Source organism: Sciurus vulgaris (genome assembly GCF_902686455.1).
Source record: "Sciurus vulgaris genome assembly, chromosome: 3".
Classification (NCBI taxonomy): Eukaryota; Metazoa; Chordata; class Mammalia; order Rodentia; family Sciuridae; genus Sciurus; species Sciurus vulgaris.
The window spans coordinates 189,109,650-189,126,986 of NC_136463.1; the positions used below are offsets into that span (position 1 = coordinate 189,109,650).

At 61.4% G+C, this 17,337-nt stretch overlaps 1 protein-coding gene and 1 long non-coding RNA gene across 4 annotated transcripts in view; both read right to left on the reverse strand.

The window, feature by feature from the left end:
• Window positions 1-283: 283 nt before the first annotated feature.
• The window catches only part of HDLBP (high density lipoprotein binding protein), a 60,788-nt gene continuing 43,734 nt past the window's right edge, over window positions 284-17,337 (reverse strand). For all 3 annotated transcript variants that reach the window (XM_079133662.1, XM_079133660.1, XM_079133661.1), the window contains exons 10-28: window positions 16,708-16,812; window positions 16,431-16,509; window positions 14,895-15,034; window positions 13,640-13,744; window positions 13,351-13,464; window positions 12,581-12,667; window positions 12,291-12,422; window positions 8,891-9,109; window positions 6,203-6,424; window positions 5,909-6,127; window positions 5,375-5,513; window positions 4,234-4,379; window positions 3,593-3,697; window positions 3,250-3,384; window positions 2,705-2,848; window positions 1,509-1,694; window positions 1,120-1,236; window positions 886-1,014; window positions 284-759 (exon numbers count right to left, since the gene is read on the reverse strand). In XM_079133662.1, coding sequence (XP_078989788.1) covers window positions 673-759; window positions 886-1,014; window positions 1,120-1,236; window positions 1,509-1,694; window positions 2,705-2,848; window positions 3,250-3,384; window positions 3,593-3,697; window positions 4,234-4,379; window positions 5,375-5,513; window positions 5,909-6,127; window positions 6,203-6,424; window positions 8,891-9,109; window positions 12,291-12,422; window positions 12,581-12,667; window positions 13,351-13,464; window positions 13,640-13,744; window positions 14,895-15,034; window positions 16,431-16,509; window positions 16,708-16,812 — 2,610 coding nt within the window. In that variant the 3' untranslated portion in view covers window positions 284-672. The remainder of the gene's footprint in view (window positions 760-885; window positions 1,015-1,119; window positions 1,237-1,508; window positions 1,695-2,704; window positions 2,849-3,249; window positions 3,385-3,592; window positions 3,698-4,233; window positions 4,380-5,374; window positions 5,514-5,908; window positions 6,128-6,202; window positions 6,425-8,890; window positions 9,110-12,290; window positions 12,423-12,580; window positions 12,668-13,350; window positions 13,465-13,639; window positions 13,745-14,894; window positions 15,035-16,430; window positions 16,510-16,707; window positions 16,813-17,337) is intronic.
• Window positions 9,619-11,306, reverse strand: LOC306657557. The gene is made up of 3 exons (XR_013762827.1): window positions 11,125-11,306; window positions 11,041-11,093; window positions 9,619-10,968 (listed from the first exon to the last, which is right to left on the reverse strand). It is a non-coding gene; the product is annotated as an uncharacterized lncRNA (long non-coding RNA).

The window sequence follows — 17,337 nt, forward strand, 5'->3', positions numbered from 1 at the left end:
CAGGGGTGGGAGTCAAGTCCAGCGCTCCCTAAAGGCCGGCTGGCCCCGCCTGGGGAGTCTCCAGCTCCCATGCCCACTGGTGAGCTGCGGCACACGAGGCCACGGTGACAGCCGCAGGGGCCTGGGCGACCACACCCGGGGCCTCACCTCTGGGCTTCACACACACACCTGGGGCCGAGGCTGCCAGGCCCCCGGTGCTCCCACCCCTGAAGCAGGCAGCCCTCAGCCAGCTGCTGTCCACCAGGAGGAGGGTCCGGGAGTTGGGAAAGGAAGAGGGCAAACGTTTGGCTTTTATAAAGTCAAGGAAATTTATTTCCTGAGGTCATGACACAGGAAGCCGACTCCGGGCCGCTGCTGTGAGCTCCGTGAGGGTCAGAGTGCTGGCTACATGCTGGGTGGACCAGGAAGCTGGAGTCTTATCACGAAGCGCTCAGCAACCTTGCTTAGTGTTCAGCACAGTGGTGCCCGTCCCGGGCACCACTCCAGGGGCAGCCCCTGGCCCGCGGGTGACGGCCAGGCCTGGGGAAGAGTGACAGGGCCGCTGCCAGGCTTCACTGCGAGACCTCGGGAGGGGGAGGGCGTCAGCAAGTAAGAGGGCCCAGCGCTGGGTCAGACCCGGACACACCTGTGGTGGTTGGTCAGCAGGCTGGAAAGCTTTTTGCTTTTGGGTCATTATCGTTTAGGGCCCCAAGGGAGGGTCTTGGGGGCCACCTGAGCCCCAAAGCTGGGAAACTCCTCAGAGCTGCTCATATCAGGAGCCTGTGGAGAGGGACAGAGAGTCAGCACCCACACAGCTTCCAGAGTAGCCAGCACCCACGGGCCACGGGGGCTGCCAGCGCCCCAACCCGGGCCGGGCCCAGGAGCAGGAGGAGGACGGCCCCTGACCTTCTCGCTGCTGCTGGCCGTCCAGGGAGCATCCCGCACCACGAAGCCTTTGGAGGGGCCCTTGGCCTCCTCATGCACGGGGGGCCGCAGGTAGCCCTGCAGAGCCTCACTGTCCACCACGTCGGCCAGCTGTATGCACAGGGAGGGGCGTCTTGTCAGGCGGCAGCCCAGGCCAGTGGCGCTCAGGACAGGAGCCCTGGAGTGGTCTGGCTGCGTCCCTGGGCCCCGACTCACGTATTCCTCCTCCAGGTTGAGGATGTGGTCGATGGCCTCTTCCACGTTCTCCGGGAGCCCTGTCACAGTGACACAGTTGGGATCTGGGGCTCCAGTCTGTGGGAAGCGGATGTCCACCTGGAAGGAGCACACGTCAGCCTGGGCCGCCGAGGACCCTGCGGATCCACTCCTAGCAGCGTTTCTCTGAGCTGATGAGAGTCGGCAATCTGCTCTCACTTCTCCCCTCCCTTTCACCAGAAGGCCACCCGGCTCGGGCACCTGGTCCCCAAGACACCATGTGCAGGAGGGACGCACCCCGTGCCTGCCAGCCTCGCCCTCCTGTGGCCATCCCTGGGTGCCAGCCTGTGGGTGCCAGGCCTGGAGGGGCACAGGCGTCCCCACGGACTCACCTTGAATTCGTCCATGATTTTTCGGATGGCTTTGCCACGGGCGCCGATGATGCGTGCGTGAACGCGGTGGTCGAGCGGCACGTCTTCCGAGACCATCTGCTCCAGCTCGCCCACAATCTTCAGGATGGCGTCCCGGGCGGCCTCTGTGTTCTTCTCGTACCCTGTGATGGTGATTTGGTCCTGGGGCTGAGGGAGGAGAAGGCAGTCAGGAGAGGCTGCCCGGGGGTAGCAGCTGGACCAGACCTCTGCTGTGCCTGCAGGAAATGAGCCTCAGCTCAGGCCCAAGGAACAGGAACGGCAGGTTCACCCGGGGGCTCGTCCTAGAGGGCACGCTGCCCCTGAAGACGAGTGCCAGTAGGGAGTGTGGACTCCAGGACAGTGGGCCGGGGGCTCTGTAGTGGTGACATCCTGCTCCACTGCCCAGTGGCCCAACCAGACTCGGGCAGACCGTGGAAGCTGAGGACACATGCAGTTCTGACCCTCAGGACGGGGAAGCTGCAGGTCACAGTGAGGGGACAGAACAGCAGAGGACAACAGGTCACAGTGAGAGGATGGACACAGCAGAGGACAACAGATTCCAGGATGACACCCGAGAGCAGAAAGACCCAGCGAGGGGGGCAAGGGAGGGCCCAGCTCAGTGTGGGGAGTGCTGGGCAGAGCCACCCTCTCCAAATGGAGACCCAAAGATGTGATTTCAGGGTAAAGTGTGTCCTGGACTACCGGGCACAAGAGTCCCTGATGCAGGTTCAGCAGAGGGAGAGGCGGGCAGGCCTGCAGCCCTGCTGGACACACTGGTGGGTGTCACCAGGTCCTGCTGGGCTCCTGTGGTGTGCTTGGGAGAACCCAAGCCCATGCCCAGCCCATGCCCAGCAAGCAGAGGCCTCAGCAGGGAAGCTGGAGCCTCCAGGGACACCAGGGACACCCAGCCTCAGGGCTGGAGGCCAGGTGGCTGCGGAGGCCTGGACCCTGGCGGTCTCACGTCTGCCCGCCCCAGGAGCCCTGGCTGCGAGGACTCGGCAGGACTGAGAAGTGGGCACAGGAAGGGCCCCGGCCCCGCCCCGGAGGACCTGCTCTGCAGCCCCAGCTAGGCGCCTGGTCGGGCTTCGCCTGCTCACTGCTCCCAGGTCGAAGCAAAGGTCCAGGAGGCTCGACGTGACCACAGAGCTCCAGGCAGCCGCGGCAGGGGCCACTCTTACCTGGCTCCCCTCGTCCTTGTCTGGAAACTGGATGTTCACGTCGTGCTCCAGCCGGATCTGGGTGATCACGGCCCCCTTTCTTCCGATGATTTTGGGATGGTATTTGGGGTCTACAGTGACACTCAGCTTGAAGCTCCTCAGAGCCTAGGAGGCACAGGGAGAGTGAGGCGGGCCTGTCCACAGTCAGCCACGCGGCCTGGCTAACGAGGCTCTGACCCGCCCCTGCCTGCCTGTGAAGTGGGGACCTGAGAACACGTTCTGCTCCGCGCACATGCGGGCGCGCAGGAGAGGCCCCCGTCCCGGAGGTGGGCCCGTCCCCACCCTGCCCCTGTGGCTTGCTGGCCTGAGCTGGCCCTGGGCTCGGAACTGCCACCTTTCCCACAGGGTCTGAGGCTCCAAAACACTTTCCCTGAAACCGCGAATCCATACAACTGCCCGACTTTGTTGTCACGGTGAAAGAGAAGAGTGCCTTGTCCTCAGCTGCTCCCACAGAAGACCCCCGTGTCCTGACCACTCGAGGTGTGTCCTGCCCCTGCCGCACTCACCCGGTCCTCCTGCTCGGCCTGCAGCTCCCTCACGCGCTCCAGCAGCCCTGCCTTGGCTCGGTCCAGGTTCGCAGTGAGACCAGTGATGGCGATGATGTCGGACTGCAGCTCAGGAGCTGGGACGTGAATGTTCACCTGTGTCGTTGGGAGCAGACGTGATGCCTGGGGCCAGGCAGTGGGCGTCCACCTGGCCCCAGGACACAAGCCCCGGCTGGGGGTCCAGAGAAGGGCAGCAGGTGGCTATGCTGAGGGTTCCTGAGGGACAGCGGCACACAGGCCGCGGGCACCTCCCCAGCCGGGGTGTGGAGGCCACCTCCTCCAGGACCCGGGGAAGGAGGCGTACCTCAAACTCGTCCATCATCTTGCGGATCCCGCTCCCCTTCTGACCGATGATGTAACGGTGAAGGTCAAAGGGCACCTCCACTTCAATGGTGACTGGAACCAGTGCCTGCGGAGGCGGCAGGGACGGAGGGATTGAAGGCAGAGGGAACCTTAAGCTCAAGGGCCACAGTCCTAGGAACAACTGTGTCCCTGTGCCCTGCGAAGCCACCTAGCCCTTGGTTCACGGAGCAAAGGAGAGGGTGGGGCCCAGCCTTGGCAGTGCCCCCCCAAAGAGCAAGTGAGGCCCCAGGGAGTGGGCAGTATGGCACTGAAGCCCCACTCTGCACCCCCAAGGCCACTGTAGGACCCTTCTGGAGGCTGGCCCTGCCCACCCCCACTCAGGCCCGACACCTACTGCCCCTTGCCCTCCGCCTCTGCAGGCAAGTGCTGCAGCCATCTCGTCCGCACACCATCAGGCAGACGCGGCATGCCCTGGCGTCGCAGGTCCCCGGCTCAGTGCGGGGTGGCGCTCAATCAACGCTCAGTGCACACCTCGTGGTGGCCAGGAACCCGAGCTGGCCCCATGCTCACACCTCGGCGCACCACAAGTGACCTGCAGTCCGCTGCAGGGCAGCAGCCCAGCCTACAGGGAGGCCCACGCACCTCCAGGGCTTCCTTGGCTGCCTCACACTTCTCTTTCCGTCCAGAGATGATGATGATGTCACACCTCCTTGGAGAGCCGGGCTCGGCCTCTCTGCCCTCCCCAGCCTCATCGCCGTTCTCCTGGATGGCTGGCTCTGCGCTGTGGACTGGGGAGAAAGGAGGGCCGCTGACCACTGCCTCAGGGAGCCTGGCTCTGCACTCAGAATCACGCTGGGTGAGCACTGGCCACGTGTGGTGTGGGAGCGGGAGGGAGGTTCGCTACCCAACAGGGCACGGTCTGGGCAGGGAGAGTGGACAGCGAGCCTCGTAGGGGCCGAGGTGGACAGCACAGGACACCGGCTCTGCGCTTCCCTGCTCACCTACGGTAGGGCTGACCTGACCACCCAGGTGTGTGGAGGCTCAGTGTGTGTGAGAGCGCAGAGCTGCCAAGCGTGCAGCTGCGCAGGCAGACCGCACAGCGGGGCAGGCGGTTGGCTCTGGACAGGCAGCAGGAAGCCCAAGAGCATGGGGCACATCAGCAGGACATGCTCCAGGTGGAGACCAGGTGTGCAGACCAATGCCCAGATGCCCCTGGAATAGCCCATGAGCAGTCCGGACAGCAGGACTGCCTGTGCCCGCAAACAGAAGGGTGTCCCTCACACCAGCGAGTGCCAGGGTTGCCCAGGGGATACCTCTCTGTGGAGAAGCCACTGTGGATGCAGGGAGGACAAGGGCACAGGCTGCGGCTGGACACAGGTGGCCGTTCAGCGTGACAAGGACTGTATACCCACAGGAGGGCTCAGCTGGATTCTCCACCCAGCAGCCCGAGGAGGAAGGACAAGCAAGGGCTGCAGGTGGCACGCTCTGTGGGTGTCAGGCCAGAGGCTCCGAGGGAACGCAGCTGGCTGCAGAATCCTCAAGGCCACACAGCCCAGGGAGTGCAGATCCTTGCACATGCAGAACCCGGTGACAATGGGACACACCGCTATGGGGGCGGCAGGGGTGCAGGCTGCAAACCTGAGTCCCCACAAGCTGAGTCACCCACGAAGCCAGACCAGGGCTCAGCTGGGGGTCGAGCATGGGGCAGGAAAGAGGTCCAGGGAGGAGCACGGCCACCTGGAGGCCACCCTGTGGGCAGCGGCAGCTGTGCTGAAGGACCCACCTGGGTTCTCCTCTCTGTCTGGGAACTTAATCTGAACGTTGTGATCCCGAGTGATCTGCTGGATCCTGGAGCCCTTGGGGCCCATGACGGAGCGGTGGAATTTCTGGGGAATGGCGCACTCCACGGTCACCTGTGCTTCCTGGAGGGCACAAAGAAGCGGAGGCGAGCAGGTTGCTGTGCTTAGGGCAGCGTTCGGCCAGCCCTGCCACCTGTCTGCCACCCACGCCTGCTCTTCTGAGGTGACGCGACGCAGGGCGGACAGGGCCCACCCTCCCTTGAACAGTGTGCAGCCTGAGCACACCACACCCGATGCCCCAAGGTGTGGTCCCTGGGCACCACCTCCGGGTGTGGAGGTGGCTCCCAGGAGGGGCTTTGGGAAAGCCGTGCTTTTGGGTGGCTGCTCCAGGGCCTCACCCTCACGCTCTCCCCAGGTCAGGCTTCCCTTACACGGGATGGGCTGGGGCCTGGGGCAGGTCTCCCTGGCATCCTGAAGGCAGGGGACGGGGCGCCGCCTGCAGCCTCCCGGACGCTCACCAGGTCCTCGATGATCTCCTGAATGCGCTTCTTGGCTGCCTCCACACAGTCCTTGGCACCCTTCAGGGTGACCTTGTCGCTCTGTGTGCCGGAACGCGGGAAGCTGACCATCACCCCCCCGTACTCCTCTGCGATCTCCCGCAGGACCTGGCCTCTTCGGATGACAAAGTGGCGGTGATGCTTGGGGTCCACCAGCATAGAGTCCTCGACCACGTTGTCCTGGGTGCGGAGAGGGGAGCAACGGATGAGGCGCTGGCCGGGGCACGGAGCCCCACACCCAGGCCCGCTCCCTACCAGGTTCTGGATCAGCGCCTCCAACTCCCTCTGCGCCTCCCGGACAGCGTCCTCCTTCCCGATGATGGTGATCAGGTCCTGGTCCTTGTCCTCGGCGGCTGGGAAGATGATGCGGGCGCCCGTGCTGTCACGCACCTTGCGGATCTTGCCGCCGCCCTTGCCAATGAGGAACTTGTGGTACTCTGGCTTGGCCCGGATGTCCACGGTGAAGCTCTTGGTTTGCTACAAAAGCAAGCCCTGTGCGTGAGCCCTGCTGCCGCCTGGGCCAAGCGCCTGTGAGCAGGAGCGTCTACTCGGCAGGCGTGCACACACCCAGACAGACTGCACCTGGCCTTCTCCACGGCCTGCGGAAGATGGCCAGGTGCACACGTGGGGCCCCTGGTCTTGCCACTGCCCAGTGATGACTGATCTGGGCCTGCTGGGGCTGGGTGCCTGAGCACAGCTTGGCCCCACCACAGCACGCCCACCTCCATACCTCCCCAGGTCCAGGGCTGCCTTCCTGTGCAGAACAGCAGCACCAGCTCCAACTCAGCCACTCAACACCCAGGGCACAGTCGGGAGAAGACCAGAGAGGTTCCACAGCAGACACCAAGAAACCAGCGCCCAGTCAAGGGGCGTGAGGTGGAGAGGGAGGGGAAGGTGCTGGAGAGTGGTACTGGCCAGGTCATCATCACACTGGGCACTGTATGTATGCACGAACACGTGACAACCCCATCAACATGTGCGACCATGATGCACCAATACAAACAGAACACGAGAAATACTGTTAGAAGAATTTCTCATTCTAAAATTCTGGTAAAGGATTAAAGCAGAAAAGTCAGCATCCAGCAAAAGCAGACAGCAGTGTGTCCAGCAGACTCGTGAAGGGACGTGGGACGTACCGTCCTGATGACTGGGCCCCTGGACCTGAGGTCTGGCCCACAGCAGAAGAACACGGAGGAAGAAAAGGTCAGCAGCAGCCAAACGCCATGCCATGAGCGTCCCCACCTCAAGTGCTGGTCCCACCACACCCAGGACAAAGGCCATACCGAGAGCCAGGCCACCAAGGGGCAGACCCAGCCCAGCAGCCAGGCAGGATAGTCTCAGGAACACGAGTGAACTCCCCACCACCACAGGCCAGCAAAGCATGACCTCAAAAGCAGCCCCAAGGGCTGGGGAGACAGCTTGGTGGGTAATGCTTGCCTTGCAAGCACCAGGCCCTGGGTTCGATCCCCAGCACCACAAGAAAGAAAAAAAAAAGCAGCCCCAACACAAGGCACTCTCACAAGCCCAGAGCAGGCTCCTCCTGGACCCGACCACAACCAGCACTTAGAGGCCAGAAGCATGCAGAGGGGGCCAGGGCCAGGCTGCCAGGGCCACGCAGAAGCTCGAGGCCTGTGCACAGCACTGTCTCCCAGAAGCTGAGACCAGGCACAGGGTACTGGATGAAGACCAGACGACGTCCACATGCCCACAAGCAGAGACTGGGAAGGGCACCACTGACCGTCTCTGAAACATGAGAGACTGGACGCATAAGGCCTGTGCTAGGGCCACATGCTCCAAGGACACGGAGGGAGGAGCAGAGGCTTCAGGCTGGGCAGTCTCCAGCCCAAATCCAGGCAAGGAGGCCTCCCACAAGCTGACCCCAGATTAAAAAAATGCACAGATGGGCAGCAGGAACAGCCAGAGGGCCCCCAGCCTGCCCGGCCCTGCCCACGGTGGCTCCGACCAGGGCAGCGCCCGTGGGGTGGCGCAGGTGGGGTCTGAGGCAGGGGCGGCACAGGACCATGCTTGTCAGGACTCAGAACTGCACACGAGGACTGCGCATCAAGGTGCGTCCCACATAGACAGCCCTGTCCCTTAGGACTCCACCACACACCACACACACTCAGCACACAAGCACACAAACTGACACACCACCCACACTTACACTCATACAACACATACCACACACACACATACTCACCCCCCACTCACAGCACAAACTTACACAGCACACTCACACAACACATACCACACACATGCACACACACCACACACAAACTGACACACCACAACTCATACAACACATACCACACACATACACAAACTCACACCACACAAACTGACACACCACACATACTTACACTCATACAACACATACCAGACACATGCACACACACCACACACTCACAAACTGACACACCACAACTCGTACAACACATACCACACACACATACACTCATACCACACACACTCATACCACACACAAACTCACACACATACACAAACTCACACCACACAAACTGACACACCACACACACTTACACTCATACAACACATACCACACACACGCACACACACCACACACACAAACTGACACACCACAACTCGTACAACACATACCACACACACATACACTCACACCACACACACACACTCATACCACACACACACTTAAACAGCCCTGTGCCTTAGAATTCCACCACAAACACTCTTTTACTTTCACTTTTTTTGCACTGCCAGGACTTGAACCCAGAGCACGCACTCACTGAGTCACGTTCTGGCACTTTCCATCCTTTGTTTTGAGAGGGTCTCACCGAGGTGCTGCCCGGGCGGCCTGGAACTGGCCTTCCTGCCAGGTCGCTGGGTCACAGGGTGGCGACTGTGCCGGGCGCAAGAAGTGTGAGCTGGGGAGCCGTTTCCCCAGGGCGGGGCGAGCGGGCTCACCTTCTCCTCTGCCAGGTGCAGGAGCTGCTTCCTGGCCTTCTCCACGTCCGAGGACGGGCCTCTGATGACCACCGTGTCGCTCCCGGAGCCCTCCACAGGGAAGTGGATGTGCACGCCCCCACACTCCTCCATGATGGCCCGGATCAGCCGGCCCTTGGTGCCGATGAGCGAGTTGTGCAGCCTGGCGGGGATGCAGACCTCCACCTCAGCGATGTTGGCCTGCAACAGACGGCAGGGTCACTGGGGTGGAGGTGGGCCCAGCGGCCAGGCGGGGCACCCTGCCTGCCCACCCATCGTGCCAGAGGCAGACGAGGGAGCCCTGAGAGGCCATCCCAACCTGCTTGGCCCAGTGAGAGCAGCAGACAGAACCCCAAATCTGGCAGCCACCCACACGCTGACCCTGAGGACAACATAGGAGCCAGCAAAGGCCCAGAAGAGACAGGCCAGGGCCCAGAACTCGGGGCTGAGCTGCACCTGCTCCCACCTCCTGGGCCACCACGCAGCCCAGGAGGGGAAAGCGGCTCTGAACTGCCCAACAAAACTAAAGAAAGAGTCCCCAGGAGCAGTCAGAGCGACTCACAGCTCAATATGCCAACAACATACCAGCCTTCAAAGGAAAACGCAGGAGAGCCCGTCACACAGAAGACAGAAAACGACCCGGGGCAGCGTCCTGCACTGTCTGTGGTCTGAAGCCCAAGGAAGGGCAGACTCACACGCCACTGGGGGAGCCAGCCCACCGTGTCCAGAAGGAACACAGGGCAGCTGGGTCTCAGGAGGACTGGGCACAGCCTGGAGGCACGAATCTGCAGGGCAGGACAGCTGGCCTCCCGGCTGCCAATTCCCCCGGAGGGAGACAAGTGCTCCCTGAGAGCACCCTTGGCCAGGCGAGGGACGCTGGGGCAAGGAAAGCAGAGTGGGTGGCAGCTGCCAGGGCCCAGGAAGAGGGAACAGGCTGGCCCCCGGGGCAGACGACCGTGCACACTCCTTGTGGAAATGAGGCCACAAGAGCCAGCCTCAGCCTGAAGAGGGACCAAAGCCCTAACCAGCACGGTGCCGTTCAAAACGCAGGGAAGACGAAGCACTGGACACACCCTGGGACACTGACGGACAGCGTGCGCAGAGGAGGCAGACCCAGGCCCGAGCAATCCCTCGACGATGCGAGTCTCTTAACAACTGGGACTTAGACAGAAGGGGCTCCTGACCACAAAGGCCAGATGTGTCAGGGTGACCGCGGGGCCCTGGGTCGAGTCCCCAGAGCCACACTGTGTGCCAACGGAGAAGGGAAGAGAGCATCGTGACACATGCAACCCAAAGGGAAGAACAGCCAGGAGGCAGCAGGTGGGCCATAGGCCCCTGTCTGCGGGTGCTTCCTGGGGAGCTCTCCTGCTTTGGTCCTGTCCTGGCAGAAGTCACCCTGTTCCCAGAAGCGTAGGTAAGTGTGCGGACTGACACGTGGGCTGTGGCCACTTCCTGCCCCTGGACCTCAGCGTGCAGAACATTGAACAAGAGAAAGAAGAGAGGGGCCACGGCACAGGAGGAGGCCAGGGGAGGAGGGTCGGTCAGCCACAGAGGGGCCACGTTGTAGCAACAGGTGGGGGTCCTAAGGCCCAAGCTTCTGAGGAGGTTCTGGAAGTAGACAGGGCCATGGCCACACAACACTGAAGTCAAACACACTGGCATGATGAATCCCACGCCATGTGGTCTTACTGCATCTAGAAACAGTCTACACGTCCTTCATGCGTGTGGTGGATGTGTGCGGTGGATCATGTGTGCCACATGGCACTGCTCAGACGCAAACCGCGTCTCAGAGACTCCCCTAACGAAGCAGGCTGAGAAAGAGCACGTGCAGACACCGCCAGGAAAGCAGAGCAGGCCGGCTGCCAGGCTCTCAAGGATGGGGAGGAGACTGCAGGCAGGAAGGGACAGCAGAGGACCAGGAAGCATGTGCTAGTGGCCCTAACAGCATGTCGAGAGAAACCCCTCACAACCAGCATGAGGAGCAAGGAACTGCTGAGACAGCAGACCCGCCACCTGTAAGAGTGAAGCAGAGACTCCACCACGAGGGGACCTGAGCCACTCTGCAGCCCAGAGACTCCACCACGAGGGGACCTGAGCCACCCTGCAGACCAGAGACTCCACCACGAGGGGACCTGAGCCACCCTGCAGGCCACAGAGACTCCACCACGAGGGGACCTGAGCCACCCTGCAGGCCAGAGACTCCACCATGAGGAGACCCGAGCCACCCTGCAGGCCACAGAGACTCCACCATGAGGAGACCCGAACCACCCTGCAGGCCACAGAGACTCCACCCTGAGGGGACCTGAGCCACCCTGCAGACCACAGAGACTCCACCACGAGGGGACCCGAGCCACCCTGCAGACCACAGAGACTCCACCACGAGGGGACACGAGCCACCCTGAGGCCAGAGACTCCGCCACGAGGGGACCTGAGCCACCCTGAGCCACCCTGCAGGCCACAGAGACTCCACTACGAGGGGACTCGAGCCACCCTGCAGGCCACAGAGACTCTGCCACGAGGGGACCCAAGCCACCCTGCAGACGCAGTGCCTGCACACTTGCCCACTTGGGCAGGCTTGGGTGGCAGCTGCCTTCACTGGATTGAAGCAGGGATGATTTTAAGGGTGTGCATGTCAAAACTATCAGACCGTCTTTCTCTTCAATGCGGCTCTGAGCAGACACAGAGATGCAGATCTTTGTGAAGACAGGTAAGACCATTACCCTCAAGGTCGAGCCCAGGGACACCATCCAGAATGTCAAAGTCAAAATTCAAGACAAGAAGGGTATCCCACCTGACCAGCAGCATTGGGTATTTGTGGGTAAACAGCTGGAGCATGGCTGCACGCTCTCAGCCTAGAGTCCAGAAAGAGTCCACCCTGCAGCTGCTGGTCGCTTGCCCTGCACCAGCTTGCCCAGGAGCACCAATGAGACAAGAGCATCTCTTGCCAGTGCCATGCCCACCTGCACCCCCGTGCCACACCAACCACCTCTGCCCCAGGAAGGTCAAATAAAGCCCCTGGCTGGCTGTTTTCCCCAAAGGGCAGCCTCCTGCCCAAAAGCCCATGCATGGCCATGGGACATCAATAATGTCTCCCTTACACTGGCTGCAGGAACAACAACAACAACAAAAAAACCCCAAAAAACAACAAGCACTAAAAACCGTCAAACTGCACACTCTCAGTGTTGATTATCATATGTCGATTTTTTTTTTTTTTTGGAAAACTGAAGATGTGGTATGCTCCTGCAGATGACGTTTCTCAAGAGCTTGAGAGGACAGCACCTGCATCCAAGGTCACTGCTGCCTCAGCACTGCCTGGCCCCACAGCTGCAATGGCCTGCCAGCCTGACCGCTCTGCAGGACGGCCCGCTGAGTGCCCCGTTACCAGGTCTTTCTGGATGGACAGGATCCGGCTCCGGGCAGCCTCGCAGTTGGCTCGCTTGCCTGTGATGACGATGGTCTCAGAATCGCTGTTCTCCGCGGGAAGGTCGATCTTGGTGTTGCTTTCTTCCCGGATCTAGGAGAGGCAGGTGGAGCTGAGAAGCTGGCAGGCTTCCCAAACAGGTGCACCCATGCCCTGGGCCAGGAAGGGAGGCTGTCCCTGCCTGTCCACAACCAGACGGCCAAGACTGTGGGAACAGCAAGAAGAGCCAGGCCTGGGGACGAGATGGTCACCTTCTTGATGTTTGCGCCGCCTTTCCCAATGATGTTCTTATGAAACTGCTTGAAGATCGGAACAGAGATCGAGTAGCTATTCTCCACCTGGACGACAGGAGATGGCAGTGACCACCCAGGCAGAGCGGGGCGCCTGCATTCCTGAAGTGGTGCAGTGTGACCAGATGTCACCAGCAGCAGGCATGGCTGGGAGCCTGCTTTCCTCCCTGCCCGCTGCGGGCCAGTCTGTCGTCGGGACAAGGGAGACAACCTGCCTCGCAACTAGCCACCCAGTACGTTCCGGTCAACTTATCCGACTGCAGCAGCCTCAGTCTGCATGCTGGTCAGCCAGCACCCACCAAGTCCGTCCAGGGGCCTCGACCAGCACGCTGGCTAGGGGAGTCTGTGCCGCACACCAGGATGGGAGCTGGCCGAGGAAGGGGCTCATGGCCTGTGACAGGCCAGCACTCAGCCCCCAGTGCTCCTGGGGACCAGCCCAGGCAGCAGAGCACGGCACCCTTCAGACCCCTTACCATCACCTGCCAGAGCTGGAGCCCTGGACGCTGGCAGGCATGGCTTTCCTATCAGTCCCCCAACTCCACAGAGACATTCTCCAAGTTACCGATGGTCTGAACACCCAAGCACTAAGGAGGTGCCGTTTCACTGTCCAGGTCCCTGAGACAACAGACCCCTTCCTGTGCAGAGCACTTAGGAGCAGTCGGGAGCCAGAGGGGCAGGTGCCCTAAGTCATGCCCAGCCCTGCCCCTCAGGGAGGCCTGCAGAAGGCCTACCAGGTCTGCCACCATCTTCTGCATGTACTTGGTGCATTTTTCCACTTCATTCTTGGGGCCTCTGAGCTGGACAATGTCGCTTTTCTGTGCTGGGTCTGGAAAGTTGATGATAACCTGCAACAACCAACCAGGAGCCTCAGTCTGGGTCTCAGAGCCCTGAGCTTCCTGACGTGCACAAGAGCACACCTGCAGGGCTGGAGGTGCAGCTCCGCGGCACGGCGCCTGCCCAGCCCCTGGCGATCCCCAGCATCAACGGGGGCGAGCAGGAAGGCCTCTGGGGGACCTTTACCTCTGGGAATTTGTCGCGAATTTCACGGATCCGTTCACCTTTCTGCCCAATGATCGTGCGATGAAATCTCTGCTCGATGATTAGATCCTTGGTACGCTCGTTTTCCTGAAAACAGTGAGCATGGGTGGTGCAGAGGACAAGGGAGCTCCCGGAGTGCCTCCACAGAGGCCCCAGGACCCTGGACTCTGGACTCTGCTGCACAGCCCAGCTGTGGCCCAGGGCGGGTGAGGGGTGCCGAGAGGTGCCCGCACAGGATACCTCTCTCTCTAGACACTGTCACGCTCGAGTCACCTGGTAGTGCCACTTTCCTGAATGGCACGGTCACAGAACGGGCAGCATCTGCTTCTGTAAGGCAGAGGGAACCAGCACTGCCTGCCAGGGGTGGGCCTCCCAGCCAGGGTGGCTTAGACCACTGTCCCTGCGTGGGACATGGAGAAGGAATGGCCAGTGCATCCACCAAGGGCACAGGACCCCTGGGTCCAGCCTGCTCTGCGGGCTTGGCAACACTGGAGGGAGTACAGAAGGGCACCCAGTGCTAGAGTCTAGGCAGCAGCAGGACGGGACTGGCATCCGGTGACAGAACTTAGTGCTTCAGAGGAGGAAGGAGATACTGGGGCAAGCTGCCCTGGGAAACGGCCAGGGTGAGGAGAGGCAGGGATACTGGGCTGGAGACAGAGCTCAGGACTCCCTGAGGGGGTGGCAGGGGGCGAGCCATGCCTGGGTGATTGTGGGGGACAGAACTTCCAAAGTGAGGTTCCACACAGGGGTCCTCGAGCAGAAGACCAAGAGGGACAGCCTGGAGTAAATGGTGCAGTATTACAAAAAAAGGCCTTGAGATCTGACCTTCAGGCCTCTTGGAGGCCCCAGGACTTTCGTGTTCAATCTGCAGTTTGCACCAGACTCCTGGAAGCAAGAGTGCTCACAGGTCGGAGTGAGCAGAAACCACCTGTTGGAAAGCCCAGTTCTTCTGCTTCTGGGCAGACACCGTCAGAGCCACCTGGGGCTGAAAGTCCAGGGACACTGCTGCACTCTGAGGTGGCCACCAGGTGCCTGGGACCCCTGGGGCTCTCCTGTGCTTCTCCAGCACAGCTCCAGGCTGAGGGAGATGTGCTGGTCATCGGGGTGGCATGAAACACCTGAGATCCAGTGAGGCACCAGCACAGGATATGGTGACTCCTACCTAGGACCATGTGTCCCAGCGACACCACTCCCCAGAGGTGCAGACGCAGGCCTGTGCCTTCCCAGCAGGACTCACCATGCGAGAGGCTAGCTCCAGCAGCTCCCGCTTGGCCTGCTGCACACCCTGAGGGTCCCCCTCGATGCGGATCAGGTTGCTCTTCTCGCTGTCAGGAGGGATGCGCACGGACACCTTGTACTGGTCTTTGATTCTGTTGACTTGGGATACGAAAGACGACACCGTTCAGGTGCAGAAGCTACCAGCTCCGCAATGCCTGACGACGAGGAGGGCCAAGCCCCACTGACCCAGAACGACCACTAGCCTCCGACATGGGAGCGTCCACTATCTGCACTGGGAGCTGGTGACAGCCTTTGCTGGACTGCATGGTTTCTGGAGCAGGCAGCTCTCAGCATCAACGGTTGGCACTGCCTGAGGTGCCCAACTGTGAGGCCATGGAGTCGGAGGGCAGCTACTCTGGGGTGGGGTTGGGCTTTCGAATGTTGGAAGATCCCAGGAGGCATGAAGTGCAAGTTTGCAATTAGTGTAAGAAGAAGGTCACGCGCATCAGCTCGGACTCAGAGACTCCCCCCACTCGGACCCGCACTGAGTGGGTCGCTGTCTTCACAAAACAAGTGGGGAGGCCAACGATCCCGCTGCCACCTGCTCTGGACAGAGAAAGGCCCCGACCTGTGGAGCCGCACCAGGCAACAGGGCAGTCGCCACCCACTGTGTGGCGAGGAGCAGCAGCTCCCAAGTGTCCACAGAGGGCTCCTGACAGACGTTCTCAGCCGTGCTGTCTGTGATGGGGACAAATACGAAGAACCAGCTATTCTAGGGAGAGGGAACGACGCAGGTTTCAAGAGCAGCAGAACAGAAGTGGGCAGCAGACTTAAGATTATGAAAAAAACCAAAAAAAAAAAAAACAAAAACAAAAAACAAGGGTCTGGAACTGGATCAGAACAAGACGGTCCCTACGTGGGCAGAGCCGCGCTACTGCGCATCCTGGTAGTTTCAAACCAGAACAAAGAGCAAACCTCAGAGCCGAGGTCAGGTGGGTGCAGAGGCAGCGGGTGGCGGTGCACTGGCCAAGGCCCTCATCCCAGCGTCAGGCAGGATGTCACGTTCCTGCCACGGACGAGGGTGCCTGGGGCCAGCTGCAAGCAGGCTCAGGAGGGACCCTCCAGCCAGGGAGCCTGTGTGTGCGCTTTCAATCCCACACCCCAGGGTGATGCCTGGAGCTGCTCAGAGGACACATGCAGGCGGGGGCACAGCACCAGGCTCACGGAGGCCACTCAGGTCGCAGCCAAGTGCTCCTGCCACACGAGCCCAGCCACTCACCCTCGTGCTATCCCTACGTGTGACCCAGACACACCCAGTGCTGAGGACTGTGGCAGTGGCTGCGGGCTCACCTGCACCTTCCCTGGGGTGGTGGCTCCGGGCAGGCAGCTGGGCACCAGTCTGCCAGGCCTCCCAGTATGAAGGCCACACCCAGCAGGCCAGCTGTGAGAGGGGTGTGGGGCCCTGGCCAGGCCTTCCCCGGGGCTCCCAAGGCCACCAGAAGGGCCAGCAGGCCTGGCCTGGCTGCTGCCACACTGCCTGCCCCAGCACACTCACTGTTGGCCCCGCTCTTCCCGATGAGGTGCCTGTGGAACCTGTGGTCAATGCTGATCTCCACGTAGTCCATCCGGTGGACCTGTGGGAGGAGCACAGGCCACGTCAGTGGAGAGGGTCCCTGTGGTCCCTGGGATCTGCCTGGTTATTTGAAAGGCCCCTCTTTAAAACGAAAGTCTCCTCCCCGGGGACTCCAGCTAGCTCCTGACTGTTCTGAACCCGTGCCTCAGGTGAGGGGACCCGAGGGTCCTGCCCCGCACGGGCTGCCCGGGTAGCTCACCAGGTCCTTGACCATGCTTTCGATCTGCTCCTGGGCCACAGCCACGTCCTCCGTGGGGCCTTCCAAGGTGATCTTGTCCTCTCCTTCAGTGAACTCAATGTGGACCTACCAGACCCAAGCAAGCAGAGGGGCAGTGCAGCTGCAGCCCCCAGCTGCTTCACAAAACACAGGTGAAGGACAGTCACACCCACCACCACTACCGAGTACAGAAGGGAGGTGGGTGGGCGCTACCTGGGCACAAAGACCATGGTCTGGTCAGCTGAACCAGCTCATGTCCTACACATGCTGTTGGCCCAGAGCCACTGACTTAAGCACAAGAACGTCACTGCTACTCCACCTGTGTGGTCACTTCTGGAGGGCTGGCTCCGCCTGGGTTGGATAGGGCGGAGCTTTGAAGCCAGAACAGCTGTCTGGGCGGGGTGCTCGCTCCCTCCTGCCAGTGCACCTGCCAGCGCAGCCACCAGCACCTGGGTGAACCAGGAGTCCACAGCCATGACACCAGCTCAGCAGAGCAGGCCTGAGGGTGACGGCAGCCTTGCGCTGCTTCCCCAGTCGCCTGGGTGCCTCCGTGCCCTCTGGGGGCGGTTAAAGTCATTCATTCTTGTGGTGCTGGGGACCACACCTGGGGCC